We start from the raw sequence: 20,567 nt of genomic DNA, 5'->3' as shown, positions 1-20,567 counted from the left end.
AGGAATTTCCAAAGTTTTGAGCCACTTTACTTTTAATTTTCAAGTGAAGAAGACCCAAAGATTTTTATTTCTCGGGATTGTTATGAAATTTTTTTAATGGAAATATTCCAGGAATGGGTGACTGTTAGAAAAATAAAATTCATAGACTTATAATGTACCTTTGTGGAGTCTTCGAGCATTTTCGTATGTTCTGCGATGAATCTAACGCCCATGCATGACTTATGAATTTCAGGTGGACATCGTGAATGAGTAAAGCCTGGGGCTGACGCTAGGACCGGGCTTTTGATTTCCTCAATGCCCGCAGCACCGGGCACATCCTCACAGTCGGCGTTCAAAGGTAGAGGAGGCAGAGGCCCGTGAATTAGGCAGCTTCCGCCGAACCTCGCTCCATCCGTTAAGCTGCAACGAACATTCATCGCTTAGCAGGTTTCGAAAAGAGAAATATTCAATGGAAGCAGATAAATCAACTCTGTTTTTCCCAGATTATTTAAATTGACTTCATTGTAAAAGAATTGTTCACCCATATGACATTTGACAATTTACAAAAATTCTCGACGTTACACCCAGTGTAAAAAAACCTTATGATTCTAACTAAAAATCTTTCTGATATGAGTCAACGACCATACGTCATATCATCAGCCTTCATATTTCAGCTCATAAAAAATTTAGTACCTCGATGGTGAAATATCTTCCTTAGATACTGGACGACTATGAAACCTCTTGGGTGTGAAGTGCTCCTCGCTGTCATCCTGACTGGAGGGATGATAAGGATAGTAATTCGTCTTCTCCTTGCCCCTCACAGTCCTCATCAGGACTCTCCCCGATGAGAAGCTGAATCAACAAAATAAACCAATACCCCTGAGTGATTACCAATACCAAACACAGCAGCGAACAATTCTAAACTAAATTCAATAAAGCGGATTCGAAACAAAAAAATAAGAGGAACCGATGCTAAGGTATTGCACAGCTCCCGTAAAACGAAATTCGATAACACAAGGGCAATTCGATCGTCATTGTAACGTAACAATATCGTTTATGGTACAGCTTGGGAGGCAAAGGGAAAAAGTGTCGATAAGGATACTTGTCGTAAAACTATACGAGCATCGCTAAAGGGAGCTTCTGCTTTTGTCCACAACAAAGAAATTGGAATACAGCTATTGCAACCACATTCACCCATGTACTTGAAAAAAAAAAATCAGTTGGGAATTAAGCTTCTGCTGGGATTGTTATTTTTTTAGATTTTTTTTCACTTTTTATTGATATGGGATTCAGAGGGTTCCAGAGGACTTACCGGCTTGGCTCGAACTTGTACGTCGGCCTTCGCATCACTAGGAGTCTTGGTAGTATGTGGATGAACACTCGTTTGACCCATGGCGCCATTTTGTGGGTTTGGGGTGAACGAAAGTGGACATTTAGCACAACCACTGTCACGCATATACTGGAACAAAAATAATCTCTATTACTCCATAATTATTCTTATTTCAAGAATTTGAAGACAAATAAAGTATAATTATTAGTGTATATAAATGAAATAAAAAAAGGAATACTTGTCTGTGATTCATCGGAGTGAACTTAATTGTTAGTTCAGAAGAATTACTCGGCCGATACATTGAGTAAATGGGTGACCGCATTTGTGTCAGTTTGTATTAACAAAAAAACCAGCCAATACATGTGCTATTTATATTTTATAAATAGTATATTTTGCGTCACGGGCGGTAAACTGGTAATTCTAATCTACAATATTCCGAGCACGTCGGTTAGGATATTATCTTACATCATGGCTTAAGCAAACGTCTCCTTCCTTCCGGCACAACGCGTCATAAACCACGGAATCCCTTCGTCCCAATCATGGGACATAATATTTGAATGGCTCCTAAAAGCCAACTATGTCTTCCAATCAACACGCATGCGTGACGTATACCGAGAATCGCTCGTTGACGTGAAAAACTAATAAAGTCTCAGTTTGTAAGGGTGGAATTTTGCAATGCAATCTGGCTCCACGAGCCTTTTTTTAATCCCATAAATGAAATTATATAAGCCAATAAATTTTCTCCTCAACGTTGTGACTTTGAATATGCATCATTCCCGACACAAACCCCCAGAAATATATATGTATCCCCAGGATCATTTGTAACAGCGATTACACTGTAGTAGACGGTTTTATCGTTCCACGAATTCAAGACGATCCAAATGGCGTGCACTTCTTCAGCTTCTGAAAAGCGGTGCATTTATCAATGCTTGAAAAATTAAAGATAAAAAATAAAAATGAGCGTAATTCAACAACGAGAAAAATTAATGAATAATTTCAACATAAATTTCATCCCTCGCTCTCGGATTCTCGAGATGAGGATAAAAACGAATTGATGTTTGAAAATATGAATGTGGAAATACTTGAAATAAAGGAGACGGAGAAAAAAAAATTGTTAGAAATGATTTACGTTCACTCAGGTCAAGTACATGGTGGGAGATTTTTTTTTTTTATCGGAGGGTTCTCACTCCCTTGACTTACTCCCTCGAAACCCACCGCCCCTTCCCACGCTTTAGTCGACCGCAATCTTATTGGCCGACGGTGGCCGATCTCAATTTCCAATCCTCATCCGAATTTCCTGGCCTCTTTCTTTCTTCACTGGCGAAGTGAGACGCGTTGAGGAGGATTGAAGGGTGCAGGATAGAGAGAATTTCCAGTGTCTTTGTTCTACACTTCTCTGGCCATGAGGTTACGGAATAAAAAAAAAATAATCGTGGGGGGGAATATACTGCCATATACCTTGAGGCAGTTTCATATTCCAGATGGCCTCTGCCAAAGCGTTATTCGATATTCCGTCGCACCTTTATCTCGTCGTTGAGAAAAATGAAATGGAAATAAATCGGGGGAGAGGAATCGTAAATACTCGGACATTATCAGCAATTTGTAAGACTTTTTTTGGACATTTGTCGCGAATTTCGCGCGGTTTATCTCACGAATTTCATCGCACAACTGGTTGAATTATGTGGGGAGAAAAAAAATTGAGTAAAGGAGTTATGAAAATGACATCAAAATAGCGCTCTCAAATATTTGGGAAATGAGCTCAATTCCAGAAATATGAGATTACATTCTTCCAGTGCTCAATTTTACCTCATTTAGCAAAAAATTTCTGAGTAACATTTTTTAAATCGGAAGTAAATTTTTTTTAAATCAATAATTTCGAAACTAATATTTAGTCACAATGTTATTGAGAGGAACGAGTACAAGCGTTGAGACCAAGTTCATTATTTGGTTGTGATCAAAAGGAGTAATTCTCCTGAGCTGCAGGATAAATTGGTGTTCTTGAATCGCAGAGCTTGTTCACCGTAAATTTAAAGCCCGTCGAGTCATCCAGTTACGAATAAAACACTGGGGGAATTCCGGGCCATTAATGTAACTGTAATTTTTAGGACATGGGAGCGAGACCCGGATTCGTGGAGACTATGCATAAGAATGAGACCTCCCCTATCTGGTTAATAAACGTGACAGGTGTCTCCCTAAAAGGATTATTACACCCCGGAACGTATTAATTTTTTAAAAATTCCACTCGGAATTCATTGCCTCACCGCGCATAAAAATGCAGAGAATGAAGGCAAAAGTTAAATGTTCCGTGGCTGTGTAATTCTGATGGATTTTGAGGGTATGGTATGGTGTCCAAGTTGCAAACTTGTTTAAAGTTCCACTGCAGTCCTATCAATCGTACGGAAAAGTTTCAACTGGGGTATTGCGTTTCAACGGATTCTCCATTCACTTCTGTCCTTTTTGTGCTTTTATGTTTCTTTCTTCACTTCTTTGGTGAGCGGCAAATGGAGAGGGATGGGTTTCATGAAGAATTCAGGGGATGCTGGGTCACGGTATGATTATTGATTGAATTGGGGCAGTGGGAATTGATGAAAATAATTTGGTAATAGAATAGTGGAGGGAAGTGACTCGAATGCAGAAGTGTAAATTACCTTCTAAATGGAAAGTTTTTTTTCTTTTTCTTTCTCTCACTGTCAACGCCTGACGTCACTTCTCAAATTACTTTTTAACACTCTGTTGCCGCCCCTGGCAGATCGCACATTCGTTATTCGGGAAAGAGAATGTGATTATGGAGGATGAGGGAGCTTCCACAGTGTACTTTTTTTCTTTTGCTTTTTACGTTACTTAGCTCTCTTGGGATTATTTTCGAGTCTCCATTGTTCTGCCTTTCCATTGTCCATTTTGATATGAGCAGGGAAGAAATGTTTTTGACTTGTAGGAGGTGTGTAGTTACAGTCGATGCTGAGTACTACCTTTTCGCGTCTCAGAGTACTCTTTCCCATGAGTATCAGACCTTATTTACTGAGAGCACGTAAAACATGACTCAATGCAGAAGGTGAGGGGAATGCAATTCGAACTGTGGCTAAGCAAAAGTCTTTTGGCTGCCCGTGAGTACACGAACAGCATTTTCCGATAAAAATTATTGTACTTTTCTATAAAAGTGAATCATACGTCATTGGTTTCTCATTTCCACCCAAAATTTAGGGAAAAAAACGTATGATAACTGAATTTTACTCTAGATTTAGGGATATTTCAAAAATTAATGCACCGAAAGGGTAAAAGTTATCAACTGTATTAGTGTCGCTTTTGAATAGGATTTTTTCATGGATTAATGTTGAATTTTTGTTCCTACTTCTTAGTTACAAATTTCGGAGAATATAAATGACCTCAATTACTCAGTGCTGCATTCTGCTGGGAATAAAACTCACGCCCAAAAAACACGAGCTGAATGAATGTGAATGGATTTGATAAATCTCATCATGAATTCTTCAGGCTTTTCACGTCGAAAATAAATCTATTGTGTGAAATCTTCTTTCTCACCCCCGGACAAAAGAAATCTCCACTGGAAAATTCAAAAGTAAGTAGGGACTGCGAAAAGCAAGTAATATAGAATGAAAAAAATGAATGGAACAAGACAAAAAAAAAAATAGACTGCGAAACATGTAACTTAACTGCCCGCTGAGAGGAAAAGTTTTTTGGGGGTCACGGTAGTTTTTGAAATGCTGGCACGGAAGTGGTGGGACACCGCTAGAAATATAAAACGAAACGAGAGAAATAGAGAAAAGAGTTGGAGCTCAAGTTGAAGATTAATTTCTTCGTTTCTTGGCGAGATCACATTTTTTCTCGAGTTAAAAAGTACTCAAAGTTCAAAAGAGCTGAATGAAAGGAAGAAATTTTTTTTTGCCGAGCTTTCGTGACTCTCAGGTCCATTGGCAGTTGTTCACGTAGGTGAAGGAAATGAAAAATAAAAATATCCACGATTCGTGAACTGCATTGAAGAATTTTTTTAACATTCAAAATTCGTCCTAGCAATGCATTAGCGATGGTACACGAGTCAATGTGCCAGGTAGTCATTGCCAAATTGGCGGATAATGATGCGAAAGCAAGATGTAAGAAAAATAGATAAACGTCAATGCTTTAGCCAGAAAAAAAATGTGTTTTCTTCAGGCGCTATTTTCCCGACACTATCTAAACAGACATCCTGATGATACCTATCAACCTGTCGCTGTATCTGCGTGACGTATTTCACAGTGACAATAAAACAAGAAACGAAGGTTTCAGCGATAAAGTTGTGTCACGAAACTCTCTTCGTGTCTCTTTCCACAAAGAGGAAAAAAACATCCTCAGTTAGGAAGAAAAAGTGGAGAAAATTCACGAAATAAAACAAAGGAGTAGAGGGGAAAAAGGAAAAAGTTGATCTGGCGTTGGCTGTTGGCCGCAATCCGGGATAAACCCCGATGGCTTCTTGGCGCAAGTCACGTGTTGAGTGGTCGGTAAATTCCCCAGGGAGTATCCCCACTCTTCCAGAAAATGAGATTGCCTGACAAAACAATGTGAAGAAATAAAAAAAAAAGCAGTAACGAATAAGGAGAAGTACATTAGTGGTTAAATAAAAGGGGCATTTGAAATAAAAAAAAAATATATATACAAATGTGAAACGAAGCAGAATGGACAGTAGTATGCGGCTGGTTGGAACGTCCGCGCTTTTTTAAATGGCTCGTAAAAAGTAGTGACACTCTGTCATGGCCAGATGGAAAACGTACAGTCCAACATTGGATATTTTTTTAGATTATTTTATGGGGAAAAATCCGGAAATTGTTGAGGTAACGTTCAGTTATGATTATAATCATTGGAGAATTGTGGTTAATTCAATTCTTTGGATAAAATTGCCTCTTCATCAATAATGCAGATTTTCTAAAAAATAAAACTCGCAAAAGTAGAATTTCAAAAAGAAAATTTCAATTTGCAAGCGGAGTCGCACGCGATACCCGGGGAATTCGCGATGCCGTCTACCTATGGCATACCACACCCGTACCTGATCCACTGCGTCTGCAGTAGAAGAGGTACAGAAAGAATGTAAAGTAAATCAGTGCGGTGGCGTTAAATATTTATGGATCTAGACCGAGGAAATTCATTAAGGCGTTGTGATGGGGGGAGGGGGTGGTGTTGCGTTTGCACGTGCTGCATATACAACCACATCGAAAGGGGGATTTGAATTTCGACGTGAGGGGAGGGGTAAGTACGTCGAAGTGTTTAGAGTGGTTCAACGGTGGTGCATCGGAGACACCTGACTTACTCGAGTGTTCCGCCATCGTTGTGATATTCTGCCATGTTCACAATGCATCCAATGATATTGCATTAAATTATTGATTGCGAATGGCGCCAAATATTTGATCTGTGTGATTCACAATAAATAAATAAATTAATTATGCACTTGTTAATAAGTCTTTCATAAAAATTGGAGGCAGATTCTAAATATATCTGGTGAAAAGAATTCGCAAGGTCCTTCCACGTAAAGAAATTTAAAAAAAAATGGTGGAGACTCATCTTTGTTGATAATTTATCATACCCTGTGACTGCTGTAACCGAGAATTATACGCCCAATTGATAAAATATTGAGCAATTACCAGGGAAATTTGACGTAGGCAGGTTGTGGTGGGATGCCGCCTAGAATGATCCATAATTTGTACGGCTGAAGAGGAAAGCCACATGCTGTGCAGCTTCCGGGGAATAAAGGGAAAGAGAGCTACCGACCGAGTTGAATTGATAATGCGGTATGCATCCTGAGGTAGACTTCCTCCCCTTCTTTTCCCTGGGCCCATGCTTTTCATCTCTCATCTCAAGCCCAAAGGCAAATCGATTTTAATTTAAGATGGAGAACTTCAGTGAGCGGATGAAGGAGGAAAGAAGGCTTAGTGAAGGACGAGGAAAATTCCGATGAGGAGAAAGAGAATTCCTAGAATAAAAAGCCTCTTAATGGAGCGGGAATGTGAAAGATGGACATGTTAAATCTGAAAAATTAATTACGTCCTAAAGATGTGTCGATTTGCGAATTCCTAAAAGTGATTCAATGTCAATGATATCGAAGTACTTTAGCTATTTGTTTAGGCCTTGACGAATAGTTTATAAGACAATTTACAATAGTTTTATTACTTGAGCTTTATCAATCACACCGCAGCCACTGATTTTTTTATCTAGAAATTGAAATCAATTCGAGGATATAACGAATTCAAATGAATTTGTTACGTAAACATAAGAGAAAATTTAAACAGAGAAAGAATACCTCTGTTTTTTATAGTAAATTCTTATAAAAGCGTATTACTCTCAGCTAACTTGCCTCTCTTGCATCGTGATTTTACGTATCGTACCTCCGTTTAAATTGGATTTCACTCTTTCCTACATAGAATGGAAACGGCTAATAGGGTAGGTGCAGTATCTCCGGCGGCTGTACTGTATTGCCATTCGCTATCTCATTTTCTCGTTGTCTCCGGGTCCCTTCTCACCTCCGCAAACCAGAATTTCCACTCCCTTCATTCGTATTTCTCGAAAATTGTGATAGTTCAATTGTACGGCCATTAATTAACCCGAAATTATCCGGAGAATTAATCCACAAAAAAAAGTAATTAAATATCGACAGGAAGTTTGTAAAATATTTCTGCAAAAGGTCTGAAAACAACTGCGAAATTGAGGAATTGAAGTGGAAATTCATTTCACGTGGACACAGTCTAGATTCGCAAGTCGCAAGCATTTGCCCACCAAAAATGTGAGGGAAAATGTAGATTAAAATATGAATAAATAAATCCTTACGTCACGTTACAGAAAATTCAATGAATACGGCAGGATAATGTCGAGTGAACTCGACAAAATTAGAGCTCAAATAAAACGACAGCGAATCGCTGCTGAGGTGCCTAAAGCAAGGTTGAAGAAAAAATGGTTTACGGCATTTTGCCGACGCCACAGCTCTCAGAATCTTGAATCTTACTCGATGAAAGTGGTGAGAGAACTGAAGTTGGCAGAATCCCAGAGATTCTCAAAAAAGTAGAGGAGCCATGAGCGAAGGGGAATATAACTGGGAAGAAGGTAGAAAACGGGCCAAACCCCCTTTTCTTCCGCTCCGTAAAGCTAATGTCTTGTTTTACCGTACCCGTTCGCTCATGCACTCACTCTCCCGGCATTGACACACAGCTACTGTGCCAATAGAAATGACTCGGGAATACTTCGGTTCACCTTTATTTCGTGTTTTCTTAAATATAAGTTTATGTAGCCGAGTGGAGGTAGGATAAAAGCATCACCCCTGTTGAGAGGAGGGATGATAATAGAAAGGGCGCTTAGGTACGTGTGAATGTACAATAAACAGATATTTCACATTTTCAATGAGAATTTTAACCTTTTTTTGAATTTAATCACATCGAGAGAAATTTTTAGAACACATTACCGTCGCAATGCGTAAATTGTCGTAGATTTTTAATATCTCGACCACATGACACATTATTTATTTTCACTAAAAAAATATTTCCCCAGCGACAAATACAATTTCATTTTAATACGTCGAAAATTTCGGAAAGTACACTTTTATCAAAAGGAGGAGCAACTTTTATCAAAAATTTCCCTTCCTTCACTACCATCAACTCATTTCAGTAACAAATTTATTCGCACTCATTATCCTCAATATAGTTCATTACAGAACGTCCACAAATCGTGACCAGTCGAAGAATAAATCATGAGAGAATTCAAACAATCACCTGAAAATTACGAAAATTTCAGAAATAAACAGCTCCATATATTCACTGATGAATCCCCTGATGATTATTTACTGTAATCACGTAATTTATTTGGCAATGCAAATGAATTCAACGTGACAATTTGCATCACGCGGAGATTTTCGTTTCGTCCTATCGAATATTTGCGGGTGTTTGTGTTCACCCACTGCTGAAAATGAACGATTCGATATTTGGGAATCTGTCAAGGACCTTGCGTCAACGGTAATATACACAATTGTTTGAAATATTCAAAATCCTTTTCGAGAGTATTGTATACAGGACGACATGGGGTGTATTGCACTGTGCGGAGGGATGGGGGCGGGGGGAAGGAGGCTGGCAAGTTGGCCAAGTATCCCACGTGTCTAGTTAACGCACACCAACGAAAGTCGACCGGTTAATCATAGAGTGTACACATTCAACATAGCAGGCACTCTGTTGAGTAACTAAATGCTTGAACTCGGGGGAAATTAACAATGTGGAAATGAAGTTTACGGATTTCATTGGAATTAATTGAAATAAGTCAACGTTGAGCTATTAGATAATTCATACGAGTTAATGATATTTCTTCGGATAATATTGAAATTAATATTTAGATTGCAGACTGAATGAGTGAGATCATACAGGGAGAAAAACGTTTGGGAGAAATTAGGGGACTGATAGTTTGCTCACCCCCTTCTTTAATCAAATAGGAAAATTTGAATGATGGTATCGAAATTTTTCATGGGAAATCTGATTCAATCTGATTCAATCTGATTCAAGGTAATTAAGATTAATATTTTTTTTTAATTCTTGATTGAAAATAAATTTTTGATGGAGTTGACAGGTGATTTCTGCAATCTCAAGTATAAGATTGCAATTGGATTTTCATAAGTTAAATATTTTGCGCGAATGTTATTACAATCAGACTAATTTCATGGTATATTAGGCTGTTAGGTGCAATTTAGTTAATTAAAAAAACTTTAAACCTCATAACCAATCAATCGGTGATGTGATATTTAAAAAATATTTTGTCTCACAAATTCATTGTACGAAACTATAAAACGGCTTCTTTATCAGATGAACATTCTGTGTTAAAACTTGTAACCGAATATCTGCGTCACTGAAACCCACATGTTTGTTTCTAAAATCCGAACAAAAGGAAAAATACAAGGGCGCCATTGTCTCCCCAAAAAATAATAGAAAAAAAAATTCCAGTGCATGTGAAGAATCAATTATACTTCATACCCTGGTGACTGTGCCTTCGTGTTCTCCATTTATAACTGATAAAGCCCTAAACAATAAACCCTTTGTGTTCCCACGCATCTTCATCTCGTCATTGTACACCCACTTCTCCTCTCCATCCTCTCTAATACTCCCAGAAAAACAGACTAGTTTTCACCCCCGGGTTGTGGAGCGGTCATAGAAACCTGCACATGCAGTCGAACATTTTCCGTATCAGAGGAACCCTATCCGATTTGCCGCGGGGCGGAAATGAAACTGGCGAAACAAACCACCAACAAAAATTCTCACTCTTCCTGTTTTCGACGATAAAAATACAGGTGTGTTTTGGAAAAAATGGTGGGAATATTAAAAAAAAGGTGACAGACGGTGGGAAAATTTTAGAATGAACAATGAGAGAGAACAATAAATACACAATTTATTAAAGAATAATATCAGTCTTCTGGAGCCGGATCATTCTGTCGTCCTGGATATGAAGAAGATGTACATAACCACAGGATTTTCGGATCTTGGACTGAATGCTGACAAATTGTCTACACAGAGGGGAAGGAGTTGAACGAAGTCCTCAGATACCAGGATTTTCGTAGAAGATTTACATACGCCTTTGTGGAATTTTCATACATCATATTTTCCTGGAGATATATTTTACTCTCGATGAGTAACTGAAAATCAATCCTCAACAATCCGTATCGCTGTCATTTTTCAACTTCAGCAAATTAAATTGTTCCTCGAGCTTTACTAATTATATCACGGTCCGACAATTTATTTTCCGAATGAAATAAAATTGATGCTACGAAAGGAAAGAATCTATCGACGCCGGAAAATATTATTTCATCCACAATTTATTTCCACGTCCCCCCCAACAATTTACGCTCTCCAGAATTTCTCATTTCCCATGAATATTGGCAGTCGAAAAAGTCGTTCCTCAAAAAAAAAAAAAACTCTTAGAATGTTTACCAATAGTCTCCACACCCACTAAGCCCGACATATCGTTTTTCCCGCTGGCACATTCGACACGTTATCCCCACAACGGAATCGATCGTTAGTACATGTGAAAGAAGCATATAGCGCTCTCGCCCTCGGAAAGCCCTGGCTGATCTCACGTCAGCAGAGAAACCACACGACTCCGGCTCTCGTTCATCCTCTCATGAGCCGATAGTGTAGCACCCACATTCCCCGGTACTATTCCCAGAAACCGAGAAAAGAGAATATGCAGTGAAAGAGACGGGGAGAGAAATGGATAGAACAGAAGTATGTGAGCAAGGGGTTTACGCTGAATTCCTGGGATCTGCAATTGCGGTTTGGGCGATAAAAGCCACCTGCAGGAGAGTGGATCCGAGACAAGAGGTGGACGTTGGTGGTTTTGAACTCCAAAGAGAACACAGTTGGCTACCCATTGTACAATTGTACATTGATTTCTCCTTTGAAAGTGATCAAATGTGTCCGAAACTTATGAGCACGTGATACACCTGAACACCTGATTATTTATTCATGCATATTATCAAATTACGAACTGTTATTGGCCTAATTCGATTGGTAAAATATTTAAAATACTGGGAAAATACGTAACGATGGCCTCAACAGTTAAATTCGGAAGCTAGACATGTTCATTGAGTACTCAACTACTTCTCGGCTCGGACTGAAAACGCGGATTGCAGTTTAAACTCCGGAAACCTCATTTTCATGCGGCACCGAGCAGCTTCAAAGAGACGGAAAAAGTTAATTACGAGATATACTCGTTCGTCACAGTTTCGTGTGATTAAAAAATCCGATACGATATTTGTCAAGAGGATGCCGCGGGAAAATTCAAAATAAATTTTTGAATTATCTGTCTCCACCAGATTCGCATAATTGCACATGAGAAACTGATATTCAAAATATTTTTTAAGTTATATTTCTGAAGGATAAAATACTTCCTTAGCTTCAAACATCAGTAATGACATTGATGCCGTAGCACATGTGATAGTGCCAACAAGCGTTCCTAGATAACAAAGAGACATTTATTTTGTCTATTTATTTCATGGTAGTTTATTTGAGAATAGGGGGATTTGATTCGCTCGGAGATATCTGTGATGATTAATCTGATGAAATAGAAGGATTTATTTGTGAAGGGGAAATGTGGCGAGCAGTGTTTTTGAGGACTAGTGTCAGTCTCTCCTGAGGAACATCGTGTTATAGTACCCCAGATGCCTGCAAGTTTGTGCCGTAAATCACGGTAGTTCACTCGATCCCTGAACCACCAGTGACTGAGATGCAGGGGCCGGATGGATGTGCAAAAAATATGTGGGGTGGTAATCCCGGAGCGTTTGCTCGAACGCCGAATGACTCTGGTGGTAATGTCACTGTAAATCACTAGATTTGAGCCGAAGGGAGGAAGTTATTATTGTAATGACCCCGAAAACCAAATGTCAAGCTCTCGTGATATCTTCACGTTCCATCACCTTTTAATTTATCGGTGACAGCTCTGAAGAGATATTCGTTTATGTGTACGTCTTTATCCGGTGAAAAATAGCGTCAGAATTTTTTTCAATTGAATGTGAAGATTCTTTTTATCGAAATAAATAATGAAAATATAAATGAATTTATATTCATTGGATGAAACGATTATGGCGATACCCCAGAAATGTGCGAAAACTCGGTTTTGACGGCAACTTTAAAAAATTTAATATTTTCTTACCTTATGGACACCAGAATCATCGCAAATATGAGGTACTTCCCGAGCAGAGGAACCACCAGCGAAGTGGGCGGTATGATCTCCACCACCAGGAGGAAGAACACGTGGAGACTAATGAGAATGGAGATGGATAACGTAACCTGGAATCATAGAATATTCATCAGTGTTTTGATAATAAATTACAAGTTTTAAAATTACGGAGATCAAGTTCGCTTAAGGGTTACAAAAGTGACTAGCGAAATTTAAGTGACGGTGTCGTCTTTTTAAAAACAAAAAACAATCAGATAAAAATTAGGGAAAAATTCCATAACAGTTCCTTAGACTTAGCCGCTTTGGAATTACAACGTTATTTATAGTACATATTTTTCTCCACGTCGCTGAAAGAATTTAAAACTCTAAACTTTGATGAATGGGTATTGTTTCTTCGCATATCGTATCAGAGTCAGAGGTGAACACCAAAAAGATGAGGAAAATTCGTCCACACGTGGCTCGTTGAAGCACGTCCAGCGCTCTAAAAGCCCATACCTCAAGATAAGTTTACGCTCCCCCAAGGTTTTTTAGAGACGCCAGGGGAGTACGGATCGAGGGTAGGAGTAGCAGTGAGGAAATTCGAATATATCGTCCGGGGAACGAGGGGAACCATGGAAGAAGAGGAAAGAGTTGAAGTTTTCGAAGGAGGAGAGCGGAGTGGAAAGAGATGGCTGAATCTACAAGGGAAGGCAAGATCATAAAGAAATGGAACAGGCTGAAGCACAAGTTGGAGATGGTGAGAAGTCATTTGGGATTGGTTGGGATGCGAAAAAAAATGAATACTCCACGAGGCGTGCCAAATCCATTCATTTCCATAAATGGGACGAATGGAGATGCGAAAGGGCAGGCAGTTTACGATGGACTTGGAGGGTAGTGGGAAGTGCGCCTAAAAAGTTACTTTTTCGTAGCACATGATCAAAAATGTATTTTTAAACTTCGCTCAACGCACATATTTTCGATTATATTCAACTTCGAGTATTGAGATAACGTACGGTAAAAAAAACTGTGATCTCTTCTGTTTGCCCGCTAATTAGTGGATTTTAAGGTTGAAATGTCTCTCGGCGGACGTAATTTTCTATATTAAAAGTTTATTAATGTCCCCTGGATTTGCGTCCAGTGGGAGAATTTCTCCACTCGTTGCCATTAAAACATCATGGCATTGTTGCACATGAATAGCCAGTATATATCCATCTCGTTGGGCTCTCTGGGCCCGTTGTCGTCCTGTGTATACTCCCACTGGAGTCACCATTAATCCCATAAATTTCCTACATAGTTCCCGAACAGTCCTCTCACCTACAAATTTCAAAACGCCAACCCTCCAAAATCCCCTCCCCCCCGGCTAAATAATGCTCGTAAAGAATAAAAATAGTACAGCTCAATGATGAATTGTTTTTTCGGGACTACATTCTTGTCGATGCCTCTGTTTTGCGTTTGGCTTTTTCAAATAAATAAAGCTGCACTTCTCCCAGGATTTTTTCGCGGCTCTGTTTACCAAAGAGTGGTGTAATGGTCTATGACAGAGAACTATTGATTCTTCGGGGCTTTCCGGCGAAATACAAAAGAAAATAGACGATAAATTCAGCGGGAAATTTTTCGGCATTTGACAGGGATAAATATTTTTGCGTGATTCACTAGTTTCGCAGGCGCCAGGGTGACTTCATCCTTCGTCCCGACAGTGCGACGCGACTGTTCTATTATATTTATCATTGTAAGCATTTTTTGGGAGGTTGAAAATAGAACGCCGTGATCATGTGATTTTTTTTTCTCAACAGAGGCGAGAGAGTCTTGTCTATCAACAAAATGATTTTTTTTTATTAGTTTTTCCTATATTTTCCAATGTTTCTGTTCCTGTGATATTCATCTAATTAATCATGTTGATAAATATCAAATGTTTTTTTAAATCTCCGAGCACCTTTTCGAGTATTGAAATTCCCTAACCCCCTTCGTTCGCAGGTATTATTCTCCTCAAATTATAATTCCTACCCTGAACTTAATTATTTATCTTCATGAATAAGTAATCGTGTTAATATGTGGTCTTGTATAAGTATTACAGAAGACTAGAATTTTCTTATCCCACGCTTTTCCGGGAAAAATGTTTTATCACCATGAAAGGAAACGTTTCTTTCAGAAAAACGTAGAAAAGACCTGGTTAAATTCCTAAAATTCTCTATTCCACCTCATAATTTCCCAGATGCACTTGAATAAATGAATACAAAAAAGAGGCACTCTCCACAGACACTCTTGCTGGCTCAACTCACCGTCCAACAACGTTCCTTTATTACGTTTTAAAGCGTCGAGGCTCAGAGCCTCTCCCTCCCCAGAGACTTCGCGAAGACAGTTTACCCTTCCACAGAGCCCTTATTATCCCCCCGTTGATCCTAGGGCTGGATAACTGCAGGTGGCGCGTTGTGCGGTATTAATCTTACCGATATCGCCCGATCCCTCACACCTTCATACAACAATGGAGGCCATATATAAACGTCTTAATATTATACAGGTAGTTCTCGACGTCGATGAAAGGCGACTCAATATTTTCACGTGTACGGTCGACTCGTCCCTCGCAATGCGTCACATTGAGGAAAATACCAAGAGCCTTTGAGGCGTTTGTGAAAGCGTTTTCATATATTGCATTATGAAAAAGCCCCCTCGGTATTTCTTTGTGGGATACGTCTTATGTGCACTGAACGCTTTGAGTATCAATAAATTTTTATGGGAAAGTTATTTTCATCCACTTCTGGACTTTTTAATAGAAAAACTTCTTCATTAAGGGAGCTACAGCCTGAACGGCTTTTCATTAAAATTTTTTTAGATACCAACAGCGCACTTGTCACCAGTAAAGAATGAACGTGTGGATTGGTAAATAGACTGTCTGTTGTGGACATTTAAAGATATTTTTATGTTCACTGCACAGAGAACGATCTGGACGTAGATTATTTTTTGATAGGAGTAATTTACGGTTTGTTAAGCATATTTTTATGAGATCTGGTGGTATTTTCCGCTATGAAGAGCACAATTTAAGCTTCAAAATATCGCACTTTATGGTTGAAACGTAAATGACGCTTATGCGATGGTAATTTACGTGTGCAGGCGATCAAATTTTGAATGATAATAGCGGAATATTCACCGGCATCAAGACAAAGGAACCTGGGAAATCTGATATTCAACTACAAGTGTAGGAGATAAAGTAAAATATAAATAATCATTCTACTGAGATAGATTTAATTAAGAGGGAAGTAAATAATCAATTCCTTTCTCTCGTGTGAGGAAATACTTGGATGTTGATAGAATACCGCAAGGGATGAAGAGTGATGATTGTTATTCTGATGTAGAAGCATTTCATTGGCGTGTGCCATTTAATGAGATTTCTATATTTCGAAGGGAAAGAAAGAAAATTATTCTTTTCAATCCTGCACGATCTACTGAATTTTTTCCATGTTTTTAATGAGTTTTCATCTCTTAAACCATTTGAAATTTATTCTAAGGCGATTAGAAAACAAATTTCAATGGTTTTTCTCGTTATTTAGATTTTTTTCATCACTACGTACTCATGCATCCTATTTTAATGAGATATTTCAATAACTCAAGGAAATACAAACACATTATTTTTTGCATACGAAACAAACCCATGAATTAACAAAAGTCATGGAAAAAATTGGAAAAATTGAAGTAAATATTCCGAGCATACCCTCAGCGTTATTTGAGTGGATGAAATCGTCCGATACGACAAGAAAAACAGCGTGAAATCTCCCCTCGAATAAGACACAATCCCCAAGTACTTTCTCGCTATCGATAACCCCGTGGAATTGAATTTCAGTACAATCAGAAGTCGTCACGATTGCTTTACACTAAATACAGCTCTGGGAAATTTTTACTCCTCCAGAAATGTCCATATGGTACTAGCCAATGGTGGGGGCATTTGATTTCAGCAATCAGAGCGTAATTGAAATGGTCGTAGTATATACAGCGGTAAAAGTGCATGAACGGCTTGGAAGACAGTTGGAAAAAGAGCGAGACACACTCGACCTCCACTTAAAGTCAAGCCATGAAATGCTCCGGTGCACCTAGTGCTTCATCGTGGAAAGAAGCCCTGATTTCTTTACAGCTGCGAGACTCCGGCGAAAGAAAAATATATCTCGAGTGAAATATTAAGAAATAATTGGAAATAAATGGAGCATGAATGCTATAAAAAATAAAAATGCAAATAAATTGAGGAGAACGAAATTACCTGCCACTGGCACGCATGGAAGAAGAGAATTTTCCGGTAAATTATCTTATTGAGAAGGAGAAGGATACAAAAGTTTGAGAAAATATATTATTATCTGTGGAACACTCCCCCCAGCAACAATATTCGAAACGGTTCCGAATCTATCCTCTAATTAATTTTCAATAAACAAATGAAATTTTAATGGAATACCCATGAGTTATTCTTCATTTACCGATAACTTATAATTTTTTCAAATTTTTCTGTCTGTCGCATTCATATTTTTGTGGTTGGTAATATTTTTTTCTTCAGTTAAAAATATGAAAAAATGGGGTGATGATTAATAATGATGTTGATGGAAAATTGGGGGGGCAAATATTCATTAGGCAAGCCTGAGAGGATCATTTACAGTGACTACAGTTCGACCCTTGACCTAAGTTTAGATAGGAAGGATCAAACACGCCGGTCTGACCGTTTCCCGGGTGTAATCACTCACCCGTAATTTCGATAGTCAAACTCCATCCCCAAGTTGTATCACTTGGGTGGCGGGTGGGCGTTCACCGAAACTTGGATTATGATGACTTTCAGGTGGAGATAGTGAAAGATATTGTCTGACGAAGTGAAAGGGAAAGTTTACAAAAGGGTGTAACATAAAAATGATATGTCCAGTTTTTTTAGAAACCCTGAATTTATCTGAAAAAATGATCAATGTCTAAAATAAATGGATCACTGTGATTAAAAATGCAGATTCCACACCCGGTTATATATGTGTGTGTAAGTGGCAATTAGCACTGAAATGAAATGTAAACTGCTAAAAAAAATAAACCGATTCTAGTCTACCAGTTCAATACTGCACCATTCACTTGCTTATTAGTAATAATCCAAAATTTCGTATTTCACCTCCAATATTGTCATAGCCCTGACAGCTGACTAGAACAAGGCACCGGCATTCCAAATTTCTGAATATAAGCTGACCTGGCAGCAAAGGATCAAAGCCTCTTGTGGTTTTAAACCCAAAAAGAGCTATGGAAAATCCCCTGTCGCAACCAGACTACTAAATTCCAAAAAATACGATAAACCGATTGACAGCGTCAGTGAGCTTTCAGCGATAATTGGAAGCACTTTTCGTATATTTGATACTGCTATCACCTTTAATTTGCAATTCATAAATATATAAAATGACGATACTGGGAAAAATTAATAGTCCTAGTAATTTTCGAAATTTCTAAAGGACCCTGAGTGTCATCATTTTCCCGGAATATTCCTCTCTGTAAAGTCAAAATAACAACGAACTCCATTTCTCTCTCTCCGGCGTTAAGGACGTTTTGCCCTGATGGCTCTCCATTTGGAGAATCCCGGAACTCAGATATTTACGTGAGAAGGGTACTTATTGTCAGCCCTAACTCGCGAACCCTTGTCCATCCCGAACAGTGTTGTCGCGTCCCTTTTCTCATATACGTGGCTTAACGACAGCCGAGAGAAGAGTATTGTAACCAATTTAAGATACAAGAGTTCTCGGATTTAATTCACCCTCTTTGTTTTGCGAGTCCAGATCCATTCTCCATTTGTCGATTGTCCCCCATCTGTCATTAGGGTGACGATAATGGATTTGGGCATCGGTATAAACTATCCCCTTTTGCACATTGATTGCCTCACATCGAGGGAAGAAGAACGATATTTTTTCCCCGCGCAGAAGGTGTTAGGAGAGGTTTTTATGGAAGGCGACGATACTTTCTCCATATTCATGGCCCGGCATTGATTAAATCTGAATCGATGCACGAAGAGAGACGTTCCCATAAAAATTCAAAACAATTCTACAATATACGAGGTGAAAAAAATCAATAAAAAGTGAGAAGAAGTCGTTTCGAAACGCTTCACTAACGATTGGCACATTTTACCGACTGGAACGTCTAAAAAAATTTCAATTTTGGAGACAATAAGTCCAGAATCTTCCCCTCCTCATTTCCCTTTCTTGCAAATAACGAAAATTGTTCCGTCATTTTTACTGAGCATTTCTCTCCGCGTAGAAGTTTATGGCGACATTCGCGCTGCGCATTTCGGCCAATAGGATTGCGGTATTCGGTGTTACGGTGGTGCCATCGATATTTTTCCGTTGTTGTGCGTTCCAATCGGAAATAACCGAACGCTGCGAAATAATCGAAATAATTCGCTTTTGATTGGAGCCCGGGACATCGTAAACCGCAATCCCATTGGTCAGAAGGATAATGGAAGAGCTGTCATTGAAATCTATATCTAAATGTCTTTCACAACCCCGAAAAGCCTGTCCTGATTGGCTCAATCCGGATTTCCAAAAATCATCAAAGCAAACATTTACAAATCCGTTCTAAAGCTCACTCGTATTCTATTCCCTCTTTCTCTTCCTCCAACGAGAGTAATAAATATCAATAATAATGAATAAAATCTCTCGAGGAGGCTATTTTTGCAAAAAATGCCAATAAAACAATCTCCGAGGTGAAAAAATGGGGAATATACTTCCACTGGTCTAAACTTTTCGAGCGAAGCTCTCGCAAGTTTAATTAAATTTCATCTGGTTAATCCGACTGAAGATATAACATGAAAATTTCCTCGTGATGAGCATCGAAGGCCCTTTACAGGGGATAATGCTGTGTAACGTTGGCAATAGTTCCCTCCCCCTTACCACCCCTACACGTAGGCGGGCCAGTCAAAGGGAAATTGAATTAAAAGTTGTTGAAAAGTATATCTACTCACCTTTTCACCACTATCGCTGGGCAGATAAAATGTCAGTACAGTGAGAAAAGATATTCCCATGCATGGAATTATAATGTTAACGGTGTAGAACAGTGTCTTCCTTCGCAGTGTTATGTTGAAGGTTATATCCAGGTATGGTTCATCGCAGCAGGTGTAAAATTTTTCATTTCTGCAATAAAACGGAAAAAAGAAAATTTAAGACTCTTTTTTTGTCTTGTAATAATGATAAAGCTGAAGGTATCGTATTCGGAGGCAGCCTCACGTTGCGAGTGGGATAAATATTGCCCCAGTTTTTACATCGTCATGATCTTTTTTCCCCCCTTTTTACTGACTTTCCTCGATAGTCGAGAGCTCGAGAAAGGAGCAAGGAGAGCAGGCGCTTTATTAAAATTTCAGACGGCCACAGAGGCTCGGTGGATAAAATCTTGGGGATACTTGTGTCGATTCTCGTTCGAAGATGTAATGAGATTAAATTCCGGAGGGATTAAAGGGAAATTCTAGAAGTTGTGGAATTTCTCGGGGTGAAGGGTTTTTGCGTGAGAATTCTCAGCGACTTGGTGTGGGATGCCGATAACGGTGAGATGATTAGACGGGATTCAAAGTTTTGTTTCAACGGGGAATGAAAATTCAGTATTCGTTCCACCAGTT

At 38.8% G+C, this 20,567-nt stretch overlaps 1 protein-coding gene across 9 annotated transcripts in view; it reads right to left on the bottom strand.

Annotated features, from left to right (window-relative positions):
- Nachralpha4 (nicotinic Acetylcholine Receptor alpha4) overlaps positions 1-20,567 on the bottom strand; it is a 157,442-nt gene that overhangs the window by 3,942 nt on the left and 132,933 nt on the right. For all 9 annotated transcript variants that reach the window (XM_064135078.1, XM_064135085.1, XM_064135071.1 and 6 more), the window contains 5 exons: positions 19,920-20,088; positions 12,962-13,098; positions 1,292-1,438; positions 673-831; positions 159-399 (listed from right to left, as the gene is read on the bottom strand). In XM_064135078.1, coding sequence (XP_063991148.1) covers positions 159-399; positions 673-831; positions 1,292-1,438; positions 12,962-13,098; positions 19,920-20,088 — 853 coding nt within the window. The remainder of the gene's footprint in view (positions 1-158; positions 400-672; positions 832-1,291; positions 1,439-12,961; positions 13,099-19,919; positions 20,089-20,567) is intronic.

The sequence above is a fragment of the Diachasmimorpha longicaudata genome, chromosome 1 (genome assembly GCF_034640455.1).
Source record: "Diachasmimorpha longicaudata isolate KC_UGA_2023 chromosome 1, iyDiaLong2, whole genome shotgun sequence".
NCBI classification, from domain to species: domain Eukaryota; kingdom Metazoa; phylum Arthropoda; class Insecta; order Hymenoptera; family Braconidae; genus Diachasmimorpha; species Diachasmimorpha longicaudata.
This window is presented reverse-complemented; position numbering and strand designations above follow the sequence as displayed.